Source organism: Pelmatolapia mariae, linkage group LG18 (assembly GCF_036321145.2).
Source record: "Pelmatolapia mariae isolate MD_Pm_ZW linkage group LG18, Pm_UMD_F_2, whole genome shotgun sequence".
Lineage (NCBI taxonomy): Eukaryota > Metazoa > Chordata > Actinopteri > Cichliformes > Cichlidae > Pelmatolapia > Pelmatolapia mariae.
In genome coordinates, this window is record NC_086243.1 from 18,594,980 (window position 1) to 18,622,927 (window position 27,948).

The 27,948-nt window shown below is 42.1% G+C and overlaps 1 protein-coding gene across 9 annotated transcripts in view; it reads right to left on the minus strand.

Moving 5' to 3' along the window:
* Positions 1-4,402: 4,402 nt before the first annotated feature.
* LOC134616316 (adhesion G protein-coupled receptor L2-like) overlaps positions 4,403-27,948 on the minus strand; it is a 90,062-nt gene continuing 66,516 nt past the window's right edge. For 2 of the 9 annotated variants that reach the window (XM_063461104.1, XM_063461102.1), the window contains 13 exons: positions 26,474-26,596; positions 24,567-24,772; positions 24,124-24,297; positions 22,751-22,960; positions 20,088-20,308; positions 19,259-19,325; positions 17,045-17,136; positions 15,606-15,774; positions 13,536-13,664; positions 12,364-12,460; positions 11,168-11,293; positions 7,160-7,174; positions 4,403-6,502 (listed from right to left, as the gene is read on the minus strand). In XM_063461104.1, coding sequence (XP_063317174.1) covers positions 5,625-6,502; positions 7,160-7,174; positions 11,168-11,293; positions 12,364-12,460; positions 13,536-13,664; positions 15,606-15,774; positions 17,045-17,136; positions 19,259-19,325; positions 20,088-20,308; positions 22,751-22,960; positions 24,124-24,297; positions 24,567-24,772; positions 26,474-26,596 — 2,507 coding nt within the window. In that variant the 3' untranslated portion in view covers positions 4,403-5,624. Of the gene's footprint in view, positions 6,503-7,120; positions 7,175-11,167; positions 11,294-12,363; positions 12,461-13,535; positions 13,665-15,605; positions 15,775-17,044; positions 17,137-19,258; positions 19,326-20,087; positions 20,309-22,750; positions 22,961-24,123; positions 24,298-24,566; positions 24,773-26,473; positions 26,597-27,948 lie in introns of all 9 variants that reach the window. The other 7 variants (XM_063461105.1, XM_063461103.1, XM_063461108.1 and 4 more) reach the window with 5 other exon arrangements.

Here is a 27,948-nt window from a genome sequence, read left to right on the forward strand (position 1 = left end):
CAATTGCTTAAATATGGGAAAATTCCTTTCTTCACCGTTTGATTAATGGCAGTCGTGTGTTGTGTTTGTGCCTCCCGGGAATGTATTGATATTACTTTAAGGGAGACAACCCAACAAAAACACAGCCCTCTACAGAGTGTTTACTGTATAATGGGTGTGACAGGCTACCTTAGCCCAATTCTGAGGTCACTGCTGGTGTTTCCTACGAGGTATGACAGTTTTACAACTGCGGGGCTCAGACTCAGATTATTTCTGACATGTTCGACTGCTGCTGCTCGCCGTCTGTCTCACCATCTCTCCCCTTCGCTTTCTCCTCTTCAGCCTCCCTGACTCGGTCTGAAACACACTCCATTTCTTTCTTTCCCTGCAAATTATATACAGGCTTTCTGAGCCAGACCCAGGAAAAGGGACTCTTGAGCATATTTTAAGCCAAAAGTCTTAATCTCTCATAATAGCTTTTATTTGTTAAAGTTGAGTGAAAGCCCATATTTCATTTAAATGGGCCTCTGCTGGGACCGATGAGGGCTAGTTGTGGTAATTTTCTAACAAGCTTTAAAACAACAAACTAGAAATGTCAAGGGGCTAAAATAAAAAAAAAAATTTTAAAAGAGAATCACAGCACGGTCAAAGTGCCATAAACTGCACAGGAAAAACTGATTTTTCTTTTCTTTTTTTTTCACTTCTATTCAACACACCTTTCACATCTATCCTCCACCAGCATAAAAATGCAAGGCAGCTTGATTTCGCCTTGTTTTGCAGGCAGGTTTGTGTCACACAGAGAAGCCGAGTGAGCCAAGGCGGTGCGGCGCTGTTCGGTGGGATGGGTGGCAGCAGAAGCAGGAGCGGTTCAGATGTTCTTTATCTTCATGCTGCAGAGCAGTGAAATGTGGAGGAATGCAAGCTTTACATTTACAGAGGCCCCGAGGACACACAACTCTCCTCCTGCATTGTGGTTGTGATAATATAATCATGCATAGTTTCTGCACTAGCTAAAGAACAAAGATTGCTATCCAAGAATATAAACATTGTCTGCAAGGATGTGTTTTAATTTTAATAATAATGCTTTTTCCCTTCCTTTCCAAAAGACAGACTTTGGTGGAGTGGCTCAAAAAGCTGTCTCTGTAAACATCCTATTCATGTTAGCTTTGAGAAAGGTTTTGGGGGGAATTTGTTAAGAAAAAAAAATGTTCCTCATTTCTAAGTACTCACACAGTATACAGTATATAGGCAGTCAGTGCACACACACACACACACAAGCACACCACATTTCGGCCGAGGCTCTGTGATCTGATTTTGAATGCAGCATCTTGTTTGATGTCTTTTTGATGATGGACATGAAATAATGTCCAAATCACCAGAGGCTGGAACATCAAACAGTTCCAAATGAAAACACGGTAATGTCTTCTCGGACTGAGCCTTATTGCGCCTTCATTTGCCACTGCCCCATGGAAGCTGGGCTTTGACTACGAACAGATAAAAGATGAGTTGATAAATGAAGCACTTTCATCTCCAACAAACTTTGACAACTTTTTCATTTGCAACACAAACACTGCATGGCTAATACGCTGCATCATAATATAATCAGATAATGAGAGACGGTAATGTCAGCAGCTCAATGAAAAGTCAAAGGTGGAAGGAATATCTTTGAAGAGGATGAATGGTCGGAAATCATCGCAGCAGGATAAGGAGTGCCCGGGAAATGCTGATCTTTGTATAAAGAACCCCACACACGCACACCCCACCCCAACACATGCAGGCACACAAGCACAAACAGTACAGGATCATTTATATATTGTTCTATTTCAAAATCCAATGTTCTTTAAGATAATGGGGTGAGAGAGCTAATGCAGAGCACAGGTGACTTAGTGATAATGAACCAATATATATGCATCATGCAAAACTGAGCCTTATGCTTGGCAAAGAGAGCTCAGCACATCCATTCATCTCAATTTCGCCTGTTATGAAACACAGGCGGGGAAGCCATCCTCGCAGTTGCATCACGCGTGCCTGTCCCGAAGGGTTCGTCTCGTGTGAAGTCCCGCTGCGAGCTCGTCACGTCTGTTCTCCGGCGTTTATCATAAGAAGGCTTTCGCAGAGGGTGCGGGCTCGTTCCCGGTGAACCGCGAGCAGGTCATCAACTTTGCATTTAATTTGAGTCTTAAGTGAAAGGAAGCAGAGTTTCTGGATGACTTGCAGATGGGTTCGGTGTCTCCCGCGGGGCTTTTTGGATGGCCCTGTGTAAACCGAGAGGCCGATGTTCAAACAACAAGACAGAAAGCCACGGTGGACTCAGAGCTTTGCTTTGGCCTCCGTGTTAGTTCCCGACAGCCTACTGGCACCCAGCTCCAGTTAATAAAGTGCACCACCCAGATCCTGCTGCGACCGTATGTCTGCTGAGTGCGTGTATGTGTGTGGTCAGTTCAAGCTGGAAAAGCCAAGGATGAAAGACAAACTGCATGCCACATTTGCTAAGTCTATGCTGGGAGTCTCATCCACTCTGTCTTCTCCTCAGATGATGCGCAGCAGCTCGACACATGGAATGATTTAGACACAGAGGATGATCAAAAATGATTATGGCACGTCTTGTTAAACTTGCATAATTACTGTCACAGCGTATTCAGTGGCAGTTAGAAGCTCGAGCTGATTTTTTTTTTTTTTGTTTCTTTCTGGTCAATAAAGCCCACAAAAAGAACTACACAGGCCACGGAGCTTCAGCTGCTTTGGCGCGATCATTAAATGGCCGCGATAGTGGGCGCAGCTTTTTAAATCCACAGTTCATTCCTGCAGCACAGCTCATTAAGTAGTGGAATTTAAAGAGAAGAAAATAATCTAGTGACGTATTGCTTTAGGATCCGTGGTCCTGAAATATTAAACTTCTTCTCTAATGACGATCTCAGATGTATCCACGTGAACAAGCTCAGTGGATAACCTCCAACCCGTTCGAGCCAACTGTCAGGAGCTTCCCAAACGCAAATGTTTCATTTTGTTTAACCGAGTTGGTGTTGCTATAAAAAGAAGCGATAACAGATGGATCTCAATTAGTTCTGAGTTGTGACTGCAATTTATCACACGCTGTCAACTTTAGATTACACCTGCAACTCTTTAGCTGAGTTCTTTTCCTTCTTCCCCAAAACGGATTTACACCACAGGGGGACTTTTTACGAAGCTTCTGCCGCCGCCGATGCTGCTGCTGGACACGGAGCAGACAGGCATTACGGTGGGACAACAAACGTCCCGTACAAAGCTGCGAGATGCAAGCGTAGATGCAAGAAGAGACAGAATGAGGACAGAGACAACAACATCTTGCTGTGAGAACATCATGCCTGACACACATAAAGGAGATGTTTTTCTCTTTTTTTGTGCACTGGAAGGCTAAAATCAGACAACATGCAGTCTCTGGGTAGAAAGACAACCATCAGACTGTTAGAACGATGCTGATTGAATGTTGCACTCACATTATTTGCACATTTACAAATGATTTTGATAAAATGCAAAACATTTGTCTAGTCTTGTGTTGATGCCCCTTCCTGCCAACAGAGCATGTCTGTGTTGAACGCGGGAGCTCCAGGGTGTCTCCTGTGGTGTCTGGCAGCGTGTCCTTTGGGTGTTTGGGTTTTGCAGGGTGGGGTTGGGCCACGGCTGCTCTGATTGGGATTTGGGGGATTTTTTTTGGAGGCTGGGTTAAGACTTTTGGCACTTTGCAGTGTTTCACGTTCCAGTGTTGTCTGGGGTTCAACTGAGGGCACTATCCTGCTGTGTGTGAGGATGCTGCCACCAGGGAGCATCAACACAAATGCCAGCACAAAGTGTATTAAAGAGATAATTAATGCAGTTAACATACAGAATATTTGAATCTTTATGCAGTGAAAAAAGGGGATAGTGTGATAGCTTGGCAACCTGTTCAAATGAGTTTCACTCTGTGGCAGCTGGGACAGATTTGAGCCCCTCCCCTGCAACCCTGAATTGGTTAAGCAGCTGAGAAAATGCCTGTGTGAATGGAAAAATGGGGATTTTTGTTTTTTATATGCCATGAATGATAAAGTTACCCATGAATTTATTTATATTTGACACACAATATGACATTTTTTAGACACGCGAGTTACAAGCTCACGGTTTAGTCGTCTCTGCTTTTGCGTCACTAGCAAATCACGTGTGCATTAAACCACCCAAGAAAATACTTCCACACAAATCCACAATTTATTCCCATTTACGTGAAGAAGAAAATTGATAAACGTTTCAGCAGTTTTTACTTAAACGTGCACATGTTTAAGTAAAAATGCTTTGTTTTTTTCACCAACGAGTCTGTAGTTTGGGTCTATTTGTGGGTTTTACCTTCAATAAAAGTGTGAAATATGTCTGTGATTTATTATTCCGAATGCGAATAAGCAACCAAACATCTGCGAACAAGAAAAAATTTCACATTTATTTGATATCAAACAGGAGTTGAATTAAATACCAGCTGATGATGGGCTCTTACAAAAAGAAATAAAATGAACCTAATCAGTGCTGCAACAACTTTTCACACTTCCCAACCATGTTCTTTTTTTGTTTTTTTTTGACATTTTTCTTGGAATAATTAATAAATTAATTCGTGTCAAAGGATGAAATGTCCTCAAAAACTGCAATATCGCATCTACGTCGCATTAAAAAAGTCTCAGAAACCCGACAATTTCTTTCTTTCAAGTAAAATAAATTACACGAGGATCCAATTTTACTCCAAATCTGTGCATGGCCCGGTGTTAACAAATATTAACTACTGGCGAAAACTCATCATTCATGAAAGCAAAAAGCACTTCACAAGCAGAGACGTGAGCATGATGATTTCATATGGATTTTGTATCTCCCAAAAACTTTTTTTTTTAATGATTTTCTCATATTCAAACATACTACAACAAGTCAAGTGTGAGAGGAAAAGCACATTTCCACCATTTTTGATTAGCCTTGTCTGAGGAATCTTATTAACATTGAAAGGGCAAGAACTACTGAATGGTTGCCTTTCTTCTTCTTTTTTTTTCCTTTTTTAATTTCACTTTTTACACTAGTGGTACAGCAAAATATATTTTTTTTTCAGCTGTTACTTTGACAACAGTTAAATGTGCAATAGAGAAAATATAAGGCCTGAGTCTGAATTAGTGGTTTCTTAACTTTACAGTCCTGACTGTGTAGTGGAGCCACACTAGTTCTAGTTCTGCACTTCTTGACTAAAAAGACCCCGGTTCTTCAAAGCCCCCCCAGGAATACGTCAGGAGTTTCATAGTTCTTAGAGTACTTTTTCCCCCTTTTTTTCTCTTTTTTTTAAACTCTTATTCTTCGATTTTTCTCGCAGTACAACAGAAATGCCAGATTTATCTCGGCCTACGTGTCATTCTCTGCTCCTCTTTAGTCCAACAGCAGAGCCTTCACAGTCCACATTTGTCTGGCCTCAGATGGGATGTGTTTTGTGTGTTAATGAGATCTGTGTGCAAAAGTCATGTATTCATTCATTCCTTTTTCCACCCAACAACTTTTCACTTCTTGTCCTGACACAAAGAACAGAAAGAGCGTGTGAAGTGCGGAGCCAGGCTCGCCGGCTCTCTCCGATGCACCCGTCCTGCTAAAACCTGTGCAAACAAAGCGTTGCCCGCTCAGAGGCTGGTGATGAGCTGCATTTGTCCGTCGGCGGGCGCCTCTCCGTCATGCGCACAGTCTTCGTTGTTGGGTGGGATGATGCACCCGTCGCTGGTGCCCCGGTTTATGTGGTAGTAGGACAGCGGCTGCGGCGCATCGCCGAGCTCAGGCATGCTTTTGTGATACGCGTCCTCGCTCTCGCTTTGAGGTGAGGGGGAGAGCTCCTCCTCCTCCTCCTCTTCTTCCGGAGGGTATGGGGAAGCTGAAGGCGAGGGGGAGTCTCTCAAGTTTGGCATGCTGGTATAAAGGGAGTCTCTATTGTTGCTGGGTGAATGGGAGCCCATGTCCTCCTCTGCGGTAACAGTCTCAGAGCCATGGCCGCTCTGGCCCTCCAGGCACCTGGGGGGCTTCTGGGAGCTGTACAGCAAGGAATGAGTCCTCTGGGGCAGGAGAGGGGCTTCCAGCACCTCCTTGTGGTGGGGGTGCAGGAGCAGCTCCAGGGTGGCGTGGCCTCCTCTTCCGCTCCCTCTCTGCGGGGATGAGGCATCGGCGTGATCTGCCACGATGGCGTCATCCTCGCTCCCGCTCCCACCCCCGCCCCCTCCCCGGTCCACCGTCACCCTGGTCTGCGGAGGCAAGACTCTGTCCCTCTCCCGTGGAGCATCGCGACCTTTGGGAGCCCCGCGGGGCCTGAGGTTGTTGTGGACAATCTCGGATATGATCAACTTCTCAAAAGCGGCATCGTCCAGGTTGAGGCCCCCCAGGTCACCCGGGGCTCGAACGCCCACGGCCTCATAGTCGTCGTCTCGTAGGGAGTAGCTGTTGTTGAAATTGCCGTTGAGGGGGAGGGTGTCCATGGCACTGATGTCCCTGCTGTTGCTCAGAGACTGCTGTCCTGCAAAGAAAGGCGGAAATGAGCAGGTGAGATGCAACGTTTCAGCTTTTCACAAAACAAGACGGTCTCCACTACATCATCCACATGTGCTTGATACTGCTCAGGACACTTTACTCTTGTACTCTTTGATCTCTCGATTCATTTTAATTTTAAACAAATATCAAAAAAAAAAGAGAAAAGAAAACTTTTAAAATTCAAAGGAGAACCCAATTAGCTTCCCACCATGTCCAAGCTCATTACTGCTGAATATCATTAAAGCCAATCTAAGAGATTATCCTGAACAATATTGAAGAAATGAGAACAAAAGATGGCTTAGAAATCAAAAATATAGTACAGCAACACGTAATTAGGTAGCTCATGACCAGGTAACAAACAAAGCAGCAGGAAAACTGCTGAAATAAAAGAAAGAAAGAAGTACAAGCTGATGAGGAAGTGCAGTGATGTTAACAATGAATAAAACATTCCAGCAAAACTATAAAAAAAAAAATAAAGAAACGAGGGCATAACAAAAGAGTAATGTCAAACACAGATGGCAAACCACCTCTCTGCACTGGGGCCCCACAAGCACAGGAACAAGCCCCAAACACCACAACACACAGGCAGGGTGCAATGACTCACTTTGCCACCACTCACATCAAGTGTGTCTGCTCAGGCTACCTGGCCTAAGAACAGCTGATTTGCAAAGAAAGCAAAACAGATGCTTTTTTTCAATTGCAGCAGAAACAATAAAATCACTCAAATAGGAAAAAAGTGGAAGCTCGTAACATCCAGCCCGGATTCAGTTGACCCAGCTGGGATTGTGTCCTTGCGCTTAACTCGAGTTTAGTGCAGAGGCTTTGCTTAAATCGCTGGACGTAGATGGAGAAATTATTTTGTTTACCAATTTGAGCGAGCTAAAGGACAAATCAAGGACAACTGAATCCTGGACTCAGCAGGTGAAAGGGTTCAGCAGCAAGCAGTCTTTAAAAAAAGAAAAAAGAAAGAAAGTTGACAGAAAAAAAGAAAAAGAAGAAGTCAAAGAAAATATTTCCTGATGAAACTATTTCTTTCTGAGAAACACAAAATTTTTCCGCCTTTTTCAAGTGTACATCTATCAATTTTACATGAGCGAAACACGCACACAGACGTACACACAACAGATTACTCCTAGTCTGTGCAGCCCTGTGACTAAGCTCAAGTAGCATGATGGATGTGGAAAAAAACAGAAGGAGGGGGCTGGTTTGATTTGATGAGGATTTTATTTACTGGGTAGACTGCGAGTGATATTTCGTAGGCTGACGGCTGTGTCGTCACGAGCACACATAAAAAGGGGAAAAGGGGGAAACTGCACTCTTTCAAACTTGTCAGAACATGATGATGGTACCTGGAAAAAAAAGCTCTGAAAACAACATCAAAGAGATTTCCTTAAAAAAAACAGCAAAAAGAGTGCAGGGTGCAAAAGGGCACAAAAAAGGCAGCGGTGGTAATGGTGGAGGGATTATTAGACAGTTCTCTCAAAAGGCCCGACTTCCAGATTTGCATTTGTTTATGCTCAGCTGGGCGATTTTGTTGCAGACAGGTATTGTCTACCGGGAGAGTGGGTGAGGGAGGGAAATGATGTGAACAGAATTCAACTGGACACAGAGACAGCTGCACTCTGGGAAGCTTTCCAGCAGAGATTCATCCAAGATGTTCTCCTTACCAATTTTACAGCACCGGATGAGCATCTGTGGAGTATTACTGAGTATTAATACACTTTATAGTAAAAGACATGCTCATCTTTTTCGCAGGAGCTAAGTGCAATGACTCTAGCAGGCGAAATTTAGAATAAGCTTGAGTTAAACTTGACATTCTCTCGGCACTTATTTCATCCTTGGATGGTGATCTTCACACCGGGATTTGACATTTGTGTGTCGCAGTGCTGTCTTCTCTCCTCAAACTAGTTTCCATATGTAGATCCTTACATCCTTTTACTATTATTTTTTTGTCTTTTTACTTTCTGCTGTCCTCCTGTTTAAACTCAGCTCAACAAAGCAGTCCTCTGCAGTGGGATATAAACAGTTTCTACAGGTAAAGTGGAGATTTAAGCTTGGACTCAAAATGATCTGCTAATTAAATATTGCCATTTTTATCTGCCTGCTCTGTTCTGGTGTTAACCTGCAATTATCCAACAACGATTAAGCAGGTAAACATTTTAGGCCAATAAAGCAAATGCTGTCTGCACACACACACAGACACATGCACACAGTTTCGTGTTGAGCTGCTTCGCTGCTGCAGAGCTCCAGAGAGCAGGGGAAAAATATATATCACAAAAATGTCTTTGAGTTCCTGAACAGACATTTTATGGTCCCAACCCTGCTTCATTATCTCTAAGTGTGAAGTGCACTCATTGTGCTGTAAGCCAGTTTGCAGCACAAAACGAGAGCAGCAGCCGCAGCATGTTAAAGCTATATGTTACTGCATATCTTGCTCCTTATACACTTTTGCCATAGAGCTTGTATTTTTTTAAATATTCTCTTTTATCATCAAATGCGTGTGAATATCTGAGAGCTGTGACTCTGCCCGCATTGCGTCATGTGCTTCTGCTTTCTCCCCTTTGATTAGGTTTCCTTTGCTTTGCCAGTGAGGAACTAGGTCACCATAAACACTAACACGATTTACGCTCGGGTTTTTCTTTAAGTTAGCTAAACAGAATGCAAAGATCTCGTGTAAATACGTCGCTCGTAAATGGTATAAACGATCTGAATCGTCACCAAAAACCTTGCATTCAAGAGAGGGCAATTCTCTTATGACTGCTAAGTGGACGAGATAAGATAGCATTGACGTCTCGGAGTTTATCTCCCTCTGTGTTTACAAAGGAGAAAATTGCCTCGATAAGAACAAACAAAAATACAGAGAAGGTGTGAATGAAGAAGAACAAAGCGAAACCTTGTGTAATTATTCTCAACATTTCCATTCATGCTGTGTCACAACCGCAACCTCAACAGTTTCCATGTTTTTGGTGAATTTAGTAAACAGACTTAATGAAACAGTTCGACATTTTGAGAAATCGTTTCTGGCAGAGGCTTAAATGAGATGACTGGTACCACTCTCAGTATCTGTCTCTCAAATATGAAGCTGCAGTCGGGAGAGGGCAAGCTTAGAATAGCATAAAGACGGGAAGCAGGGGTAAACAATTAAGACAGCTCTGTTAAAAGAAAACAAAATCTGGCTACAGGCACCCCTAAAGCTCTCTGATAGACATGTGCTATCTGAAATTATTATTATACATGCAAGAACTTTTGCTTAACTCTCTCTTAACCGGTAACTTCCTTTCTCCGCTCGTTGCCTGGGAACTGCTCAGATCAAAGAAAGAGCCGGCAGATGACCTGCCCCGAAGTGGCAAATTGTTGTTCTTGTATGGATTAAACAAATGAGATAGAAAGCGTTAATTAGTGTGCTTTCCAAGTGCTGATAGATCGATGTTGTCACTGAAGGAACTCAGGCTGACTGTTTTGCCACAAAGACTGAAACCTGTTGTTCTTACACTTTTGCTTTTGCACAAATTCAACAGACAGGATAAAACCTGTTAATTAGTAAGTCTTGCACTTGCTGGTTGGTGGATTTTCTTATCATTTTGCGAGGCTAAGCTAGCCATTTCCATCTGCTTATACCACAGACTGTAGTTAAAAGATGGATGCAACCTCAGGGCTGTTTGAAAACTGGAAACTCTGTCCTGTCAAGTCTGTCCTGTAAAAAGTACCGTGCATTGAATTTCATTGACTAATAATGTGCAAATATCAAAGAAAATGCCAGATGTAGCAAATATGATACCAATGAAATATATATTCATGTATGCAAATTCATTTTTTGCACTTTTCCCACTTTTGATTAAAGCTGCTGTCGCTCCCTTCAATCTTCCACCCCACTTTCAACAAATTAGCTTTTAACCTAAGCCTAGCGTCATCCATGTCGAACTATGTGATGTTGGGAGGACACGAGTATGTTTGCTCTGGTTACAGATCCTTTTGCGTAGCCAAATACCTACACAAAAAGACACAAACATGGTACTGTAAAACAAGCCCTATGGAGGCTGCTGCCTTATTTTAGAGCGAAAAGTGATCATATGGGGATAAGTTTTAGCTAACGCTAACTTAGCTAGGACAGCGCCGCCATAGGCTCTATAAGTATAGATTCTACATTTATGGTTAAACCAAACTCGTGTGCTGACATCCACCCATCAGTCATAGCAGTCGTACCCGCAGTGTAAATAAAATTAATCTTGTACAGTAGTTACGAAGGGTAGTTTTTTATGCTAGAGTGTAAGCTTTTTTTCTCCTGTTCTTCATGCTAAGCTAAGCTAACCTGTTGGTTTTCCAATTATAAGAGATAAAACATTAAAATAAAAATTAGCAGGCTTTCTAGTTGCAAGTTGGTGGGGGGGGGGGGGTTGTTTGTCTTGTTTTTGTTTTTTTTACAATGCCAAGCTGTCTGTTTCTCTCTAGTTTCACTCTTTTTGCTGAACTAAGCTAGCTTTGGGGTTGACTGGCAGAAATGAAAGCCGTTACAATCCTTTTCTTTGTCATTCATCTAAAAATGAGCAACTGAACGAAACATAATGTTGCTTTAAAAATAAAAGGAAAAGCAAAAACAAAACAAAAAAGCAGATAAATTGCATAAGAATAAAGGTGGAGGGCGGATGTGCACCTGGGGAGTGAAAAGCCGGTGGAGAGGGGGTGTTGCACACCACGGTTTCTGCCAGAAGGTTGTTATAAGGGTTAGTGTCGTGGGTTCGAAGGAGAGGGTTAGTTAGGAGGTAGTTGCCAGTCATCCCTGAAATAACAGGAAGAGAGAGACAGAGAGGGAGAAAAATTAGGAGGGGTGGAAAAAGCAGCTGAAGAAGAGAGCCTGAGTCATTGTATCTCATGGTCTGTGGTTATAACTTGGTTAGCTGTCCACATAAACAACGGAGCTGACGTTCACTGTCCAGAATCTCACACTGCAGAAGATTTACAGCCTGCGATCCGTCTGCCTTCTATTATGGACAAGGCAGCCATAGAAACGCCGGTCAAAGCAAACCATTATCCAAACAGTCATCTGATCTAACTGACAAACAGTATTACTGCGACAAGTGTCAACCAAAAAAGCATAGCTGCACAATCAGCTGCTGTGTTTATATGGAACTAATTCATCTAAACAAACTCGTTTGGTTGAGACAGAAAACGAAACACGTCTAAGTGGCGCGCTGTGACCATGTCACAGCATCCCCATCATCCTCAGCATGCTTGTGTATATCTTTAGGAATGCAATAATCATCCCTTAAAAAAAAAATAAATAAAAATAAAAATAAATCCAAACTAATTGAGAATTAGAGCCAAATCTGTGCTGGCACTGTCTGCAGCCTGAGCTTCATGATGCTGGGATCAGTCCAAAACCTGCTCTGACCTCAGCCTGACTTTGCTCGTCTCCCTCCCCTGCTTTCATGCTGACAATCACCCCAGGATGAAGATGATTTAGAGGGCTGCTGCGCAGTCAGTCTCTCCGCTCAGGGTCGTTATTTGAACTCAAGTCCTCGTCTATAACTTTTTACGCCAGACTAAATATCGCACCTCCTTTCTGTCACTATTTTTTCCCCTCCTTTCAGAGGATCCCGGCGAGCAGGAGCGTAGCGGAAAAAGCTCTGAACTTAAGATACACAAGTAACATTTAATGCTATTTTTTGATTGCCTGGCGCTAAGAGAACGGCGGCATTAAATCGGGTCTTATCTTACTCCTTTCTGAGCTGCCACATAGCCACGTGGGCCGCATCCATTGATGTGTTTATTGTGAATTCAGAGCTTCATCACAAAGAGAATGGCGTATGTGTCTCGTCTGGCGGTGGCGAAGGAGAGATGGCTGCTTACCCTGGTTGAGTGTGGAGGTGCTGTTTATGTCTCCTGAGATGAAGGAGGACTCTGACTGCTTCCTCACAGTGTCGTTCCACATCCGCCTGATGCGGCTCTGGGTTGAGAAAAAAGGCAGCCACTGATCAGGACTCAACACGGCGCGACTTTTATTGAAGGCTTTTTTGCCCCAAAGGGTTGAGTGGCTATGCGAGTTTGTGCTTCAAACCTGCACTTGTACACAAAAAAAAAATCCAGCTCATTCACCGCTTGATGACATGTTTGTGTTCGGGTACAACAAAGCCCTTCACGTGCTATTGATCCAACCAAAAATGGATACGCTGAGAGTCTTACGGTTTGTAATTTGAGAGATCGGCCCTGAGCAGCATTTTTTTTTTTCTTTTTTCTTCAGATGCTAAGAGCAGGAGCATCCGCCAAATTCCCAGAGGTGCTCTTAAGATAGCTCTCACAAAGACAAGAAGGAAGATATTACCACATGCATGTATCTGGGTTTTTTTTTTTTTTTTTTTTTTTACAATTTTCAAATAGGGTCTACCTACGGCCATGATAACACACATATGAAAGAAGTACTGTGTGTAAATGTCTTTCCGGGATTTTAAAAAGGAAAGATTTCTTAACATGAGCAACAAGAAAACTTCAAGTCCATCCTTTGATCACTAACATTTAACATTACACAGCCGAACAATCTGAAAACTACACTTAAGCTACAATGTGAAGGCTGAAATGCGACATAAAGCACTGCACTCTGTGACATTTCTATTTCAATGTCCAACCTCTGTAGAGAAGCTTGGCTTTACAGAAGAAAGTGTGAATTTAGCGTTTAAGAATCCTTTTCACCACTTTTTATATTTTCAATCAAAAGATAAGAGTGTGTTACTTTGTTCCTCAAACTTCACACCTTCTCTGTACTCATGGAAGCACTCAGCCTGAAGGCCATTTGTAGCTCAGTCTTAAAAATGGCTTAGGAGTCTATATATGTTAAAGAAAACAGGGCAAAATACTTTGTTTTATTTTGGCCTTCAAAAGTGCAAAAAGGTAGAGAAAAATACTTTATGAAAAGCCCGTAAAACGTTCAGTAATTAATGAATTACTCATTCTCTGTGGTGCAGTCCATTTTAAGGTACAGTTCCCTAAATCCCAAACCTCAATATGCCAGATTCTCTGGCGTGTACCTGAGTAGCGGATGAATAGCGGGCCGTGGATCGAGACGTGGCTGTCTTGGCTGAGCTGTGGGAACCCTCAGACGGCAGCGCCCCGCAGCACTGGGACTGACGGAAACATTTGCTGTACTCTTTGCGTACCTGCAGAGGAATAAAAGATCAGGACAGACTCAGCATACAGACACAGAAAGCAGCACAGCCCCCCCCCACACACACACACACCCTCTCATGAGAGATGCAAATCCCAAATCTTTATCAAATGCCATCCAGCTGACAGCAGTTTAAATGTCATATGTGTAAGGGCAGGAATAACAAACAGTGTGCAGCATATTGCAATATTGTAGCAAGAAAGCACTTTGACATGAGTGTTGCTACATATAAATGTATGAAATACCAGTAAAAAAAAAGCTGGAAATGCTGCTATAAAGATATACAAATAGCCACACCTGGAATCTACTTTACATTCAGTGACAAGCAGGCAAATCTTAGCTTAAATTTTTATAAAAGCAGGGGAAACAATTACTGAATGTTTCCTCTATTTAAAAAAAGGGCAATTATAGATCACAATTAACACACGTATTGTTCTTTCTATCCAGCAGTCTAAAATGAAATTAATTTATTGCCATAGAGGACAAAGAAAGGCAAAAAAATATCCTGACATTTGAAAACCTGCAACAAGCTGTTCATATTTGTGCTTAAAAAGTAACTATGAACCAACTGTGCAATTAGTTAACTAGTTAATATCTCCTCGCTAATTTCCTGCTGATCAACAACTCACTTAGAGTGATTAATTATTAATAAAACTTATTAATAAATGTATTTAAGTAATTCTCTTCCTTTAGTTTACAAGATGAGAGAAGACAACCAAAATCATAACTGTCACAATGTTGGATAATTAAAAGCTACTTTCAGCTGCTCCCTTATTCACAATGGGTAACCACAGCAGGTAACTGAACATGTTTGATTTGGCAGTTTTACACTGGATGCCCTTTCTGACTCAACCGCAAAGGCCATTTGTCTCTATGGTTGGAAATGAGTAAACCGCAACACGACGAAGCCACAAAATGTGGAGATACCGGGGATTGAACCCAGGGCCTAATACACTCTACCACTGAGCTACATCCCCACATAGATGCCGGGAGTGCAATTATCGTGACTAAACAAATTCCCGCATAAATATTGCATATTTGTCACATGTTCATGTTTCAGATCATCAAAGAAATTAGACAAAGATAACCAAAGTAAATACAAACGGTGATTTAATTTATTAGAAAGCCATCCAAACCTTCCTAGTCTTCTGTAAAAAAGTATTTTTCGGCAGTCCACAGAATATCTTCCCTTGGCCATTTTTTGACGAATGCGAGACGAGCCTTTGTGCTCTTTTTGGTCAGCGGTGATTTTCTTCTTGGAACTCTCCAACTGTTAAATCATGAACTCTGACCTTTACTGAGACAATTGAGGCCTGAAGTTCTTTAGATGTTGTTCTGGGGTCTTTTGTGACCTCCTGGATGAGCCGTCGATGCACTCTTGGAGTAATTTTGGTAGGCTGCTGTTCCGCGTTTTCTCCATTTGTGGATAATAATGGCTCTCACTGTGGTTCATTGGCATCCCAAAGCCTTAGAAGTGGCTTTGTAACCCTTGGCAGACTGATAGATGTCAGTGCCTTTGCTTGTCTGCTGTTTCTTTAGATCAGACCGTAATGTTTTGCTTTCTAAGATCTTTTAGCTTACTTCACTTAGTCAGGCAGGTTCTATTTAAGCGATTTCTTGATTCAACAGGTCTGGCTTTCCAAAAAATTGTGGTAAATCAGAGTTAATTCATGATTTAATAAGGGGGCCAATTACTTTTTCACATAGGCCCAGCTAGGTGTGGATAGCTTTTTTCCCCTTAACAAATGAAATCATCATTTAAGTGCATTTTGTATTAACTCGGGTTGTCTTTGTCTAATATTAAAATTTGTTTGACAATCTGAAGCATGTAAGTGTGACAAATACGCAAAAAACTAAGAAAAGGCAAACAGTTTTTCACCTTACTGTTAATCTATTTTACAGCATATCTGAGACACAGAAGGACAAATCTTACTTTTTTCTGCAGCAGGCAGTGAAAGATGAAGATGAACATCCCTTGCAGAGTGTTGAAGATGGTAAAGAGGTAAGCCATCACTATAGAGGACTCATTGAGAAAGAACAAGCCAAAGGACCACGTAAGCCCCAAAAGACAAAGTAGAGCAAACGCTCCTAACACCCATGACCTGCAAAAGACAGGAAAGAGCAACATTAAAACAGCAAAAAATCCTAAATTCCCTGCTTCTCCACTCCTGGACAACACCTTTTTGAAACACCGTTTTTTTGCTTGTAGACAATTTGCACTAGTGGTGGCAAAGTGTAAAAATGCTGATACAAATTTTGCAGACAGCGCACGTTCACTGTCTGACAGTTAGGAAATTTCCTTGGTCTTCCTCTGAATTGTTGTCTAACAAGTCTGCAAACACAGCAGGATTTTCCTTGGTGGTTTCCAGAATATAAGATAACTCGACAGTCAGTTTCAGTGACGATGCCTGGTCGTTACTGACACACAAGAGAGAAGTAAGGCATCCCCAGAGAGATACCATGAGCCTGGAAATAAATGGGACAACGGCATGTCGGTGGGAGAAGAATCACAGTGAACAATGTTGAAAATGAGGCCTAATTCTGCCTGCTGTCTAGTGCAGTGAAGATATTATTTCATTGTTTAACAAGTTCCTAAATTTGAGTCAGAGACCAAATTCATAGCAGATTCAAGTTGGACCATAACAGTTAATGACTACTGAGTACTTATTATAATGTGAGAAATCCAGCATCCATAAATGTGAGCTTTGTCTGTGCAAAAAAAAATCCAAAAACCAGTCCAGTTCAATGCCTTTTCTTGGGTTTGGACCAAAATCAGAGTGAATGTCTTTGAATCAGACACCCACGTAACATATGTTGGCCTGCCCTCAAACATATTGTTGAGCAAGAATCCAGGCACAGAAACGGTCAGAGGCTTTCGTCTTTTCACAACCAAACGCAGCAGACAGGAAACGAAAACACTGAGGCCCCCCTTTTTTTGTTTTAAAACTTCAAATCTGCAAAGATTGCGGTTGAATCCGCCTTTAAAAGAAGCCTATAAACTATGCCAGCACAGGAGCAAAAAGATACAAAGGTCAGAATTGCAGTTATGAAGAAATAAAAAAAAAGGCAATATACCCCAGCGTAGCGCAAATACAGAAATCATAAAATGAACTAAAAAGGCACCACCTACGGACTGAAATAAAATCTAAAGGGAAAATTACTGGTCTGGTCGGGTTTAAGAGAGGAGAAAATCAAATAAACGTGTAGGTCAGAAGCTGCTTTTGAAATTTCAGGAGATAGGCAAAAGCAGTAATGGTGCATATTATTTTTCTTCCCACTCCCCCCGCTCAGCAAACACACACACACTCTCACAGCAAGCAGCCACAGCTCAGCCTCCTTATCGACTAGAGTGACACCCCCCGCCCCCCTCACCTTATACCCCCGAGCCTGGACGAGTCAGGTTTCATGGAGGTGGAATGCTTCACCATCTTGTACATGGTCACCACCAGGAAGATGACATTGACCTGTCAAAAAAGACGTCACATAAGGGTTAACAGAACGCATTTAGGTAGTCATGTGATTCCTGCTGTTACCACCAACGAATGGAGCAAGTGCTCCGATCCTTTACTGTCACGCTGACCTTGTGTTTGATTTCTTTAATTTTATATATGCAAATAGAAATATTGAAATTAAAAAGCAGAAAGCAGAAAAAAGCCCCCTTAACGTTTTACATTTTCAACCAGAATATTTTTTGAAGCTATTCTCTTGCTGGCTCCGTGGCGTGTGTCAACACAAACACACCTTTACCGAGAGGAATATGAAAATTTAATGCCTCTGTGCAGATCACAAAGTACATTGACTTTCAAAGAGGAAAAACAACTGTGAGAGGTTATCGCCTTGGTCTGCTTCACACAGCTTCGATATTCAACATCGGCTACATTCGAAATTTCTCCCTCATGTTTGTCATTACAGCTGATTCCAAACACAGAGTACAAATCCACAAAATAAGGGACGTATATCTGATGAAACAGATCTAATATAGCGCAGGCAAGAGCGCCGGGAGAGAGAAAAAAGTTATATCTAAAGGGGAAAGTATAGAGTTTGAATGTCATGTTTTAAAAACAAGCTTCACCGAGGCCAAGAAAAAAACATTTAAGTGATTCAAGCCATACATCCAGAAAGGTTTCGATGCTTTCAGGATGTCTCTATCTCTAACTCTCTAAGCACTGCAGGCCCTGTAGCCACAAAGGGAAAGGGAGGAGATGCACTTCAATTTGGCACGATACCACATTCAACCTTTGAAATGTACTTCTGTTAATATTCAACGAAAAACAAAAAAGAAAAAACGGATCCAGAGTCTTATCACATGAAAAACTTCTACCCTCAAAAACCTGCTCCGGGCGTGCATTTTTCAAGCGCACCCAATCGAGCGTGAACGGCGGGTAATAAAAGGCACGAGTTGGCATAAAAACGGACCCCTAATGATCGAGATGTAGTGCTCTCCAGTTTATCAAATATTTCAGTTTCAATTCTCATTCACAAATCAGCGGCAAGATCCCCGTCATTATCCCGAGTGAACGCATCCCGAGACACAGACGGCAGCAAAAGCAGGGTCCTAAATGGAAACAAAGAGGCTGTGAGTGGAACGCAGATGGAAACCAACAACAGCGGCGGGGAGAAAGATGGAAGAAAAAGGAGTGGCTAAAAAGACAGAAAGAGGCTTTTAGATCACAGCTTAGAGTAATGCCGTGTTTTGTCTCCCAGCCACAGGGGCCGATTTACGTCTGCTTGAGTCGAGAGGCTGGAGATGCATTTAACACAGCTGTAAGTGGTGACACAGATACGATGAGACAGTCAGACGGACAGACAGCGAGGAATGGAGTAAAGGGGGCACTCTGCAGAAAGATGAGGCGAACTGCATGTGCTATCTAAAATTTGTACTTCCCTGCAAAATAAAGAGCATATAACATGGGCTGCCTACACGGGGTCTGGCATGCATCTACAGCCTATGGACAGATTTACATGCGTGTTACTATATGCGCCTATATGGATAAGCGCTCTGGGTCTGCTTAGGTCATGCTGAATGCGTGCATGCGCACACGTTGTGCGTGTGTCTATGCGCATGGCGAACACCCAGCGCCGTGCATGAAATATTAAAAGGTGAAGATGGAGATGTCCGCGCTCTAGGATTGGCTGGGGATGCGTCATAATCCTCAGCAGGGCTATGAGCTGTGGTAATAGTTGTCTGGCCCACCCACTCATTACTTCCATGTTCACCACCCCATCCCCACCCCCCGCCACCATCACCCTTGTTTTCCCACTGAGCAAATGACCTTCATGCCTGAAACGATTTCTCCTCCTGATTGCAGCAGGGGAGTATTCTCTAGATGTACAGCAAGGACCAAACAGCTTCAAGTTGTTGCCGCTCACCAATTCTGATTTCAGAGGATTTCATAGCTGAGTGGACACTGATGTCCTCGTGTCAGCTATAATGGGACCACTTTCCTTTCATGCAAATTGATCTGAGAAAGCAGAGCTAAGAGGCTGCCAGCACAGACGGAGAGAGAGAAATCTATAAACTATTCTCCGAGCTTTTCTTTCAAAGAACAAAAAGTTATCACACGCGTGCACAAATTTACAACTTACCACAATTATGAAGGTTACAGGTCCGATGAAGCTCCAGATGAAATGGTTGTCGACTCTTAACCAGCATCTATAGGGTGCAAAAGGTGGTGTTCAGTTCATTAAATCGTCTCTTTGTGAAAACAAAGTTGCTCCTCATTGATCGGAGCCCAGCAGAGCCGGCTGCATGATAGGCCGCAGCAACAGAATAGAAACTCCTTTGACCGCAAGGAAGAAAACCCGACCTTAAGGGAGTGCTGGCCGCGTGCCATGAGAAGCTGCAGTGTAAAAGCCAGTGGTTACTGAACTCATGACTTCACAGTCTGCAAATGTCTACAAATGTGGGATGTCTGTGTGTATGTAAGAACAGTAAACATTGTAATGTAGACAGTTTAAGAATGAATTGCACCTCGGCCCGCGTTTATCACCGGGAAACAGAATGGAAAATAGAGTTTGAAAAAGGCGGTTTACTTAAATTCCATAAATTAGAGAGGACTCGCCGTCTTACAAATCATAAAGCTTGCTGCTTGGATGAAGACCAGCAGAGGAGTGCATAAACTTTTAACTGACATGGGCGGCAATTATCCACATCCACAAGACTAAAAACCCAGCGAGCGAGTGCAGCTAGCCAGCACATTCATTAATGCAGCTGCTTTGCTCACAGCCTCTTCTTTTAGCAATGACAGGCTGTAAATTTGCCAGGGGGCCAGAGGTGGACTACTCTTTGTGATATTACTATCATTAGCACATACAGTACATGCTGTGTGGGTGTGTCGCACTGGGGAGAAGGGAGGACTAAAGCTTGTGATATTTATCCCGGGAAGAAGAGCCTCTGCAAAGATCCCACACTTACGCCCGCTGAGTGCCGTAGCTTCTGTAGTCAATGGCCGCTGAGATGCCCACCACCACAGCTGGGATGAGGTACCCAGACATGTAGTAATACTTCCTGCGTGAAAACTCGCTCTCAAACACCTCAACCAGCATGAGATACAGCTGCACGCCCTCCAAACACATCCACACGAACGCGGCCAGGAAGCAGAAGTGGAGAACTCCAGCGATGATGGAGCAGACCAGCTGATGAGAAAATACAAGCAGACGTTACACGCAGAGGTAAAAGGACAGTGAAAGAGCTAATTTTACTAAACCCTGCGCCTTGGATGAACACGCTCCCCTCCCTGCTGCTTTGGAAAGGTTTATTCATGCGGTCAGCTTTCTGCTGTCGGGTCTGAGAGGAATTCAGAGTGTCATAACACCAATCAAAGCAACCATAATAAATGTGTAATTCTATACTACAAAACAACACTGCTGACCCGGATGACCTTACCCTGCGAAACCTGTGGAACCCCCTGATGGTGACCTTACTTTCTGCTTTTGCCAGCACTTTCCACACACCCTGCATGTTTTTATCATTATTTTTCTGTAGTGAAAATAAAAGTCAAAAAGATAAATAAATAGAAAGATTTTTTTCCTCTTTTTCATTATTACCAAAAATGACTTGTCTATAGTATTTAACACAGATCTGTATGTTTTTGCTTTAAAAGGGTGGTTTGAAGTTAGTCTAGTTATTTATTTTTATTAAGACAGGACTAGATGATTGCAGATGTATGCTAGCAGATTTCTGCATCTTTTAGCTGAAAATGTTTGGTTTTTAGCCCACAGCTTTATTGTTGTCATTTGCGGGATCAGAAATGTGCCTTGGTAAGGCCAAATACATGCTGCACACTCCTATAAATGATGAAGTGACGCTTTTAGCAGCTTAATAACACTTTCACTGGGAGTCAGTGGAGACCAAACCAGAGCTAAAAGCATAGCAATGATTGATAATTATTACCTTTATCTTTAGATGGATGTTAACTGATGCAAAGATTAAGCTTTTTAACATGTTTTGAGATACACATTTCTGTCAAAGTTTGAAATTAAGAAGCTACATATTCAGCAAGTAAAGATGTCTTTTAGTCTTTTTATATAAAAAATATCTAGCAACAAATCAGCTTCATAAATATCAGAATCAGATGTTTGGAGGTACTTTCATTTTTCTATCGATCAAGTAGTTCAAATACTCATTTTTCACACTTTATTAGAATTTAAAAATCTGCATCTTCCTCCTATAAATGTAACAGATTCCACAGATCTCAAAGTATCCGTTGAGGTTTCTCGCATGATGTCACGTGCACAATTCTCAAGAGCGGTTGTGAAAAATGTGTGGTTGCTGGCTGTCAGGTGAAATCGATCACAAAGAGGATGCTGCACCAAAAATCTTCTTGTGTTAGCTGAGGCATAACTTTTGCTTTGAAGGCAAACGTTCTCCATTTCAGGTTTGTGTCGAGCTTCTTCCAAGTCTCACTGCTGCTCAGCTTTTAGTTAATGAGTGTTTGCAGATAAGTTGGCATCTCCCATGAAAACTACACACAACCGCAGCAATGTGAGACCAGAGCAAACACCGACCAGGAGAGAAATATAACCTTTTTTTTCCCAAGCAACCAGTTTCTTATTTTTCCACTTTTGAGCCAGTAAACGAAAGAGGAAAAAAAACTTTAAATAAATCTAAATACTTCTGAGATAGGTGAGTGTGAGAAAGAGAGATTAAGCTGTACCTGACTGTGGACCTGATTCAGTGTAAATCTGCAGGCCAACTGCAGCTAGCCAAGTCAAACTGCTCTATTGAAAACCGCTCCTCACTCATGAAAGCAGATTTTTCAGCTGCAAACTTGGTTTAAATTGAATATTCCAGAGGAATCTTACAGCAGACTAAATTTTTACATCCTCTTAAAATTATATGAAGCGTTATGTTCCAAAACCCAACCCTTAAAATTATAAAATGGTTAAATAATTCCTAAACAAAGCCTTTTATTTACCCAAAAGCTTTTATATTTATATTTTTTGGTTTAAGCCCTTTAACCTCTTGGAAGGAAGGAAGGCAAAGTTTCAACAACCAGTTTCCTCACAGCCGGGGGCGGGTCATTAACCAGCCTCCAGGCCTGCGTAACTGGATCTTTAGCAACCGACTTTCCCAGTGAATGTCAGCAGCGTCCATTAACCACTCGCCAATAAGTTGCGAATACACATTTTTGCCTCACGCTTGGTGTTTGCCAGATGGATTGTTCTCTAGGCCGGTGAAACTGGGAGATACTGTCACCATGATTGTCACACATCCAAAGTGTTGCAAAAGTTAACATCCCATTGTTAGCAGTTACATGTTTGCAAAACCTCAATAAAAACATAAATAATTTCAGACATCTGTGATTAAATTACAGGAAGAATATTTGATTTCAAATAAATATGTTGCTGCCATAAAAGGCGCACTCCTGCTTTTAATATCTGCATTAAATTCTACCACTGGCAGACTCCTAATAGAAATATGATATTTTAATCTAATGTGGATTTTTTTTTTTGGTTTGCCACTTCAAAGGAAAACTGAAGGGAAAATTCAGGCGTACAAAAGGTTAATTACAGCAGATGAGACTATTAATCAGTAGTGTGAAATTAAAACCTTCTGCAGAGTCAATTCCACGGTACCTTTGGTTCTGTCATGTTGATGCCCACAAGAAAGAGAAGCTCGCCGATGAACAGGTTGAGGCACAGGTTTTTGTGAATGGTGTTGCGGTCACTCTGCAGACCTCTGAAGAAGCAGAAGGTGAAGAGGCTGATGGCCAGGCAGACCAGAGACACAGCAATGCCCATCCTGGTGATGACGGTAAGGAGAACCTCGTGCACGCTCCCGTCCCTCTGCAGACAAATAGAGAAAGCACGGACTGACTTTAAACTTTGCACCTCTCATTATAATGGGCAGCGTTTGAGCACGTAATGAGTGAAGCTGTGCTGGCCTAATGGGGACACACATGCACGCTGTATGTTGTCACTGAATCGAAATCTCTGGAGTGTTTAATCCTCGCTTATTACTTGGAAAGTCACATCACCTTGCTGATACTAACGATTAGAGCCACCACAACATGTTTTGGTATTCATATGACAACTTGACTGATTAAAACGACGCAACTATCCTTTAATCTCATTAGAGCTCATGAAGTTTCACTAGAAAGTGTTGCAGAAAGTGACATCAACAGAAAAATGCCACAAAAAGAGCTGTGAACATGTGGCATCCGCGTTCTCGCTTTGCGGTTGAATCACGCTGCGTTTCAGGAGGTCCAAAACTGAGCGTATTTCAAGATGGCCACCTGGCAAAAGTGAAAATAGCAGACACGACCATAAAAAAATATCACTCAAGGACATGGTGGCCTCAAAGTGAGCCAATTCCTCCTGTGATATTTGTAATTTTATTGAGGGCAGGAGTTACAGTTGAGGTGATGTGTAGGGAATTGGTGGGGCTAAGCCTAGCCTCAGGGCTCTGGTTTCAAGCTGTGGTTAAGGTTGAGGTTAAGACAGATGACAGGCACAGAGTTCATGAGTTGGGACGTATTATTAGACAAACCACAAACTTATCCTCTACATTTATTACTGGCTAGGTCCTCACTGCACATGCATGTAATTGGATTGTAATTGCATTTTGCGACCAAATGGGTCCAACACCACTTCAAGAGGGGTGGAGACACAAGTTAAAGCTGAAGTTATGTTGTTTCCCATGATTCTCTGAGACATATGCACAGAGGAATATTAGACACGGATCACAGGTAGAACATAATTACTTCTGATAATGGTATGGCACTTCCTGACACAAACTCGCACTTTTAAAGTGACAGCTCTGCTGCCTTTTCTCCACTTCTCCCTTTCTTCCCTGCCCTTACCTTCTCCTCCAGCTATAATCTAATTATCTCCACTGAAATGCCATTCTTGTTCTTGCCGCGTGTGCACAAATCTTTAAGTGAGACGGAAGAACAAGTAATTGAGACAGAAAAATAGCTCGAGCGAGCCACAAGGCGAGGGCCACTTACCACATTTCCCCGATGAGCCATGAGGATGGCAAAGTTGGTCAAGTGACTGCACGAGCAAGTGGTGTGGCTCTTATTGGTTTCCAGCAGTTTACAACCCTGAGTGGACCAGTATCCCATCATGCTCCTCTCTGAGTAATTCCAGAAGGAACAGTTGGGATTGTAATAATGTTCTTTCTGCAAAACACAAAAGCAGAGAGGGGAAAAAATGAAACATTTATGAATATGCGCTGTTAAAGCACGTCAGTCATGTGTTTACTTCTTCTTTTTTTTCGATTTTAAAAAAATGTAATCAATTATTTGTGAAGGAGAAAGATCAAAATGGTGCTAATCATCACTAACGCCACACGGTTTCTCCTTTACTGTAAAAGGTATCGCAGTCTATCCTGTTTTTTGACAGCCTGGCTCTACAGTGTGGTCAGGGTAAATCTCAGAGGGAGGCTTACATCCAGGTGCTCCAGTGTGAAGATCACGGGGTCTGCCACAAACACACGGCTCGACTCCTTTGTAATAGAGGCTGACAGGATGTGGGAGTTGACAGTGAGAGAGAGGTTGTGTTTGTTCAGGTCTCCCATTCCCCGCAATGTGGCATTTTCTGTGCTGAGGAACTGACCCAGGTGCTTGTAGAGTACAAATACCAGCTTGGCTACACCTATGGCAAACAATAAGAAGTACAGCATTAGACATAGAGCAAATTAACAGTTATGTACCATACAGTAATAATTCACTCCCCAAAAATAACACGGCTCACTGCATTTTATATAAAATATATAGATTGTTAAAACTGGTGCCTCTGCCAATGAACACACAGGATGTCGAGCCAGTTAGACAGATGAGGTGTACAACTCATCTGCCTGACTGTTGCAAAGCGCACTATGCTTTACTCATTACAGTGATAATTAGGATTAATTTTAAAATATGAAACATCTGATCCATTTTCTTCATGTTTTACATGTTTTTGAAACTATTTTTAATGGCAACCTTAAGACTCTTCATTGCAAAATGATGTGCTTTCGCTGCGTTGCTCTAGCAAAATCATAATTAATGTCCATTGTTGCCACTAACCGACCATGTCACTGGGAAAAGATAAGAGATTAAAAGCCAGGTGCACATGGGAGACATTTGCCTTTGGAGCTTTTTAACCAAAACCATGATCTTTATCTAGACCAGGTAGTTTGGTTCAGCCTAACAATACTCCAACTGAAAGCCTCAACATTAACGCAAAAATCAAACAAAGACTAAAAATAATGAGCAGTGAGTTATGGTTATGCATATAACAAGAGTCCCAATGTCCTGGGTGAAAGTCCTCTATTTAGTATTCCACCTCACCAGAAACTTCTGAAACATTTTTAGCAGAAGTTCTGTTTTCTACAAAACTGATCGTTACACTTTTTTCCCCTTCCCCGAAATATCAAAATGTTAAGATTAGATCACTAATCTCACATCTGTGTGTGTGTTTGTTTGTTCACAAACTGCTCCTAAGATCATCAGGAACATCTTAGGCCCCTGTAAGTCTTTTACGTAGTCACTGGTTCTTATCTATATCAGATATTATGATGTTATCATGCTTCCTAGCAACCACCGAGCAACAGGTTTTTTTTTAAGCCTTTATGCACCGTTAAAACCTTATGAAAGCATCCGATAGTTTTAATTTCAGGACAATAACATCCCATTTATGTCCACAAAAACTGAATTATACATGAATAGCACATAGCTAAAATGCCCAGTGTTTAAGCTTTTAGCATTTATTGTGACTGGACAGCAGAAGTAAGACAGAGAAACTGGCAGAAAGACACACAGTAAAAAAAACCCTTGGGGCAGATTTGAACCCAGGCCTCTGCATGAGCCTTGCAGCACACAAGTCAACTGCTCAACCCAGTAAGCTAAACCAGCAGTCCTACATAACACATATAATTAAAAAAAAAAAAAAAAAAACTTTGAGTACAAACAGGTCAAGCAATACTTCAGCATGGACATGCACAAACACATGAAACCTAAACAACGGTTGTTTTTGTTGACCCATATCCAAGGAGCATTGCCTTTTAGCATCGCTAATTCGTTCCAGGATTTATGCTAAGCTAAGCTAATAACCTCCTGATTATATTACCCCATATAGTGCAGTGTATGAGACTCATATTGTAACTCCCGGCAAAAAATAAATAAATCAATGAGCATATTTCACAAATGTCTTACTAATCCGATTCAGAATGCCTTAGCACGTAAAATCACTTTAAGGCATTATCCCAACTTAATTACCCAAATGAAAACAACTATGTGAATTAGGACATGGTTATGAACTACCATCGAACCATCTGATCAGCTAGGTGTTTCTGCTGCGGTGACGTTTTCTCACCGTTTTTGCTGTTGACTTTCACCGTGTTGGAAGACAGCTGAAGAGTCATTCCGCTCTTGCTCGTCTGTGGAAATCTGAAGTCTTGCACCTGCCCGTCGGTGCTTAGCACACACACCTCCAACACTGAGAGATGGCCGAGGTAAAAGGGAAAGCGACAGAGAGATTGAGAGAGGGGGAGATGTATTACTCATAGGCAACATTTGAGAAGCATTACATGGTGTTTAATAGAACTCTATCGCTCAGGCCCAGTGGGGTATGTGTAAAGACTCGAGGTTCATTGTACCAGTAACAGAATCCAGTCTTATTGGCAAAACCCCGTCGAGTGTCATTTACTTAAAAAACCATGTCACTAAGCTGTTGGCTGGCATTGTGAAAGCCTTGGAGGCAGGAGCGGAAGAAAAAATAACAACAAGGGCAACGATAGAAGATGAGCAAATTCAAGCACGCAGCCTACTGCAGCATGAATGTCAAATATTCATAGGATCAAAAATATCATTGAGCTTTTACTTTACTTTTTCTTTCCCCTGTGGGTTCAGATAACTCTGGGCCTCGACGAGCAAATCTCTGAAAATCCTCCAAATTCCTGCAGCCCCTCTCTCTGGTATGCCAGCTGCCGGGTGGTGCTCCCTTTGATGTGTGAAATTATTAAAGGGTCAGGAGGACACACGTATCAGCACACTCCCTCCCATCAGAAACGGCCTCACTTCCTCAGATAGATGGCTTCTGACAGACGGAGATGAGGAATTGTTCTCTAGCTGCTCCCCCCACCACCACTACCACCCGCCATCTACCTTTTAGCTCCCTTTCTCCCTTTTTTCCCTCGCCCTGCCCTTGATACTCGCCCGGAGATGCCATTTGAGCTTCGAGGAAACTGCTAATTAGAATCAACAATCATTTTCAGCTTTTTTCGACTCTTTTAAGAGAGGTCAGGTAGGCTGTTCTCTGAGGTTTCTTCATATTTAGTTATGTTTCTTCACTGGAGCATTATCTATATTGTGCAGATAAGCAAGCACTTGACAAGCTCATAAAAACTGCCTGAATGCGATGATTAAATGGCTAATGTGAAACATATTACACAATGTGTTAATCAATGCTTTTGGTAAAGACAGAGCAACTAGTCCTTATCAGTTTGGCTAACTACTTATTAATGGGAAAGGTTTAGAGGGAACAGATAGAGTGCCATGTGAATGGAGCAGTGCCATTCAATTGGATTCTTTGTTTCCTCCCCAAGAGGTCTGGACAGTTCATCTGGCAGCACCCATTCAATGAGGTGACTTTACAATGCGAGAAAAAGATTAAAAATCAATGAGGTATAAGACAAAAAGGGTAAGTGGAGGACCATAACCATAGAAACAAAGAGATACGAGTAGAAATATGACAGTTCACTGCACAAAGCTGACTTATATGAATGAGATCATGTTGATAATAAAGTGCCTGCCTTTGAGGGCAAATTAGCTTTTTTTCCCCTTTTTTGA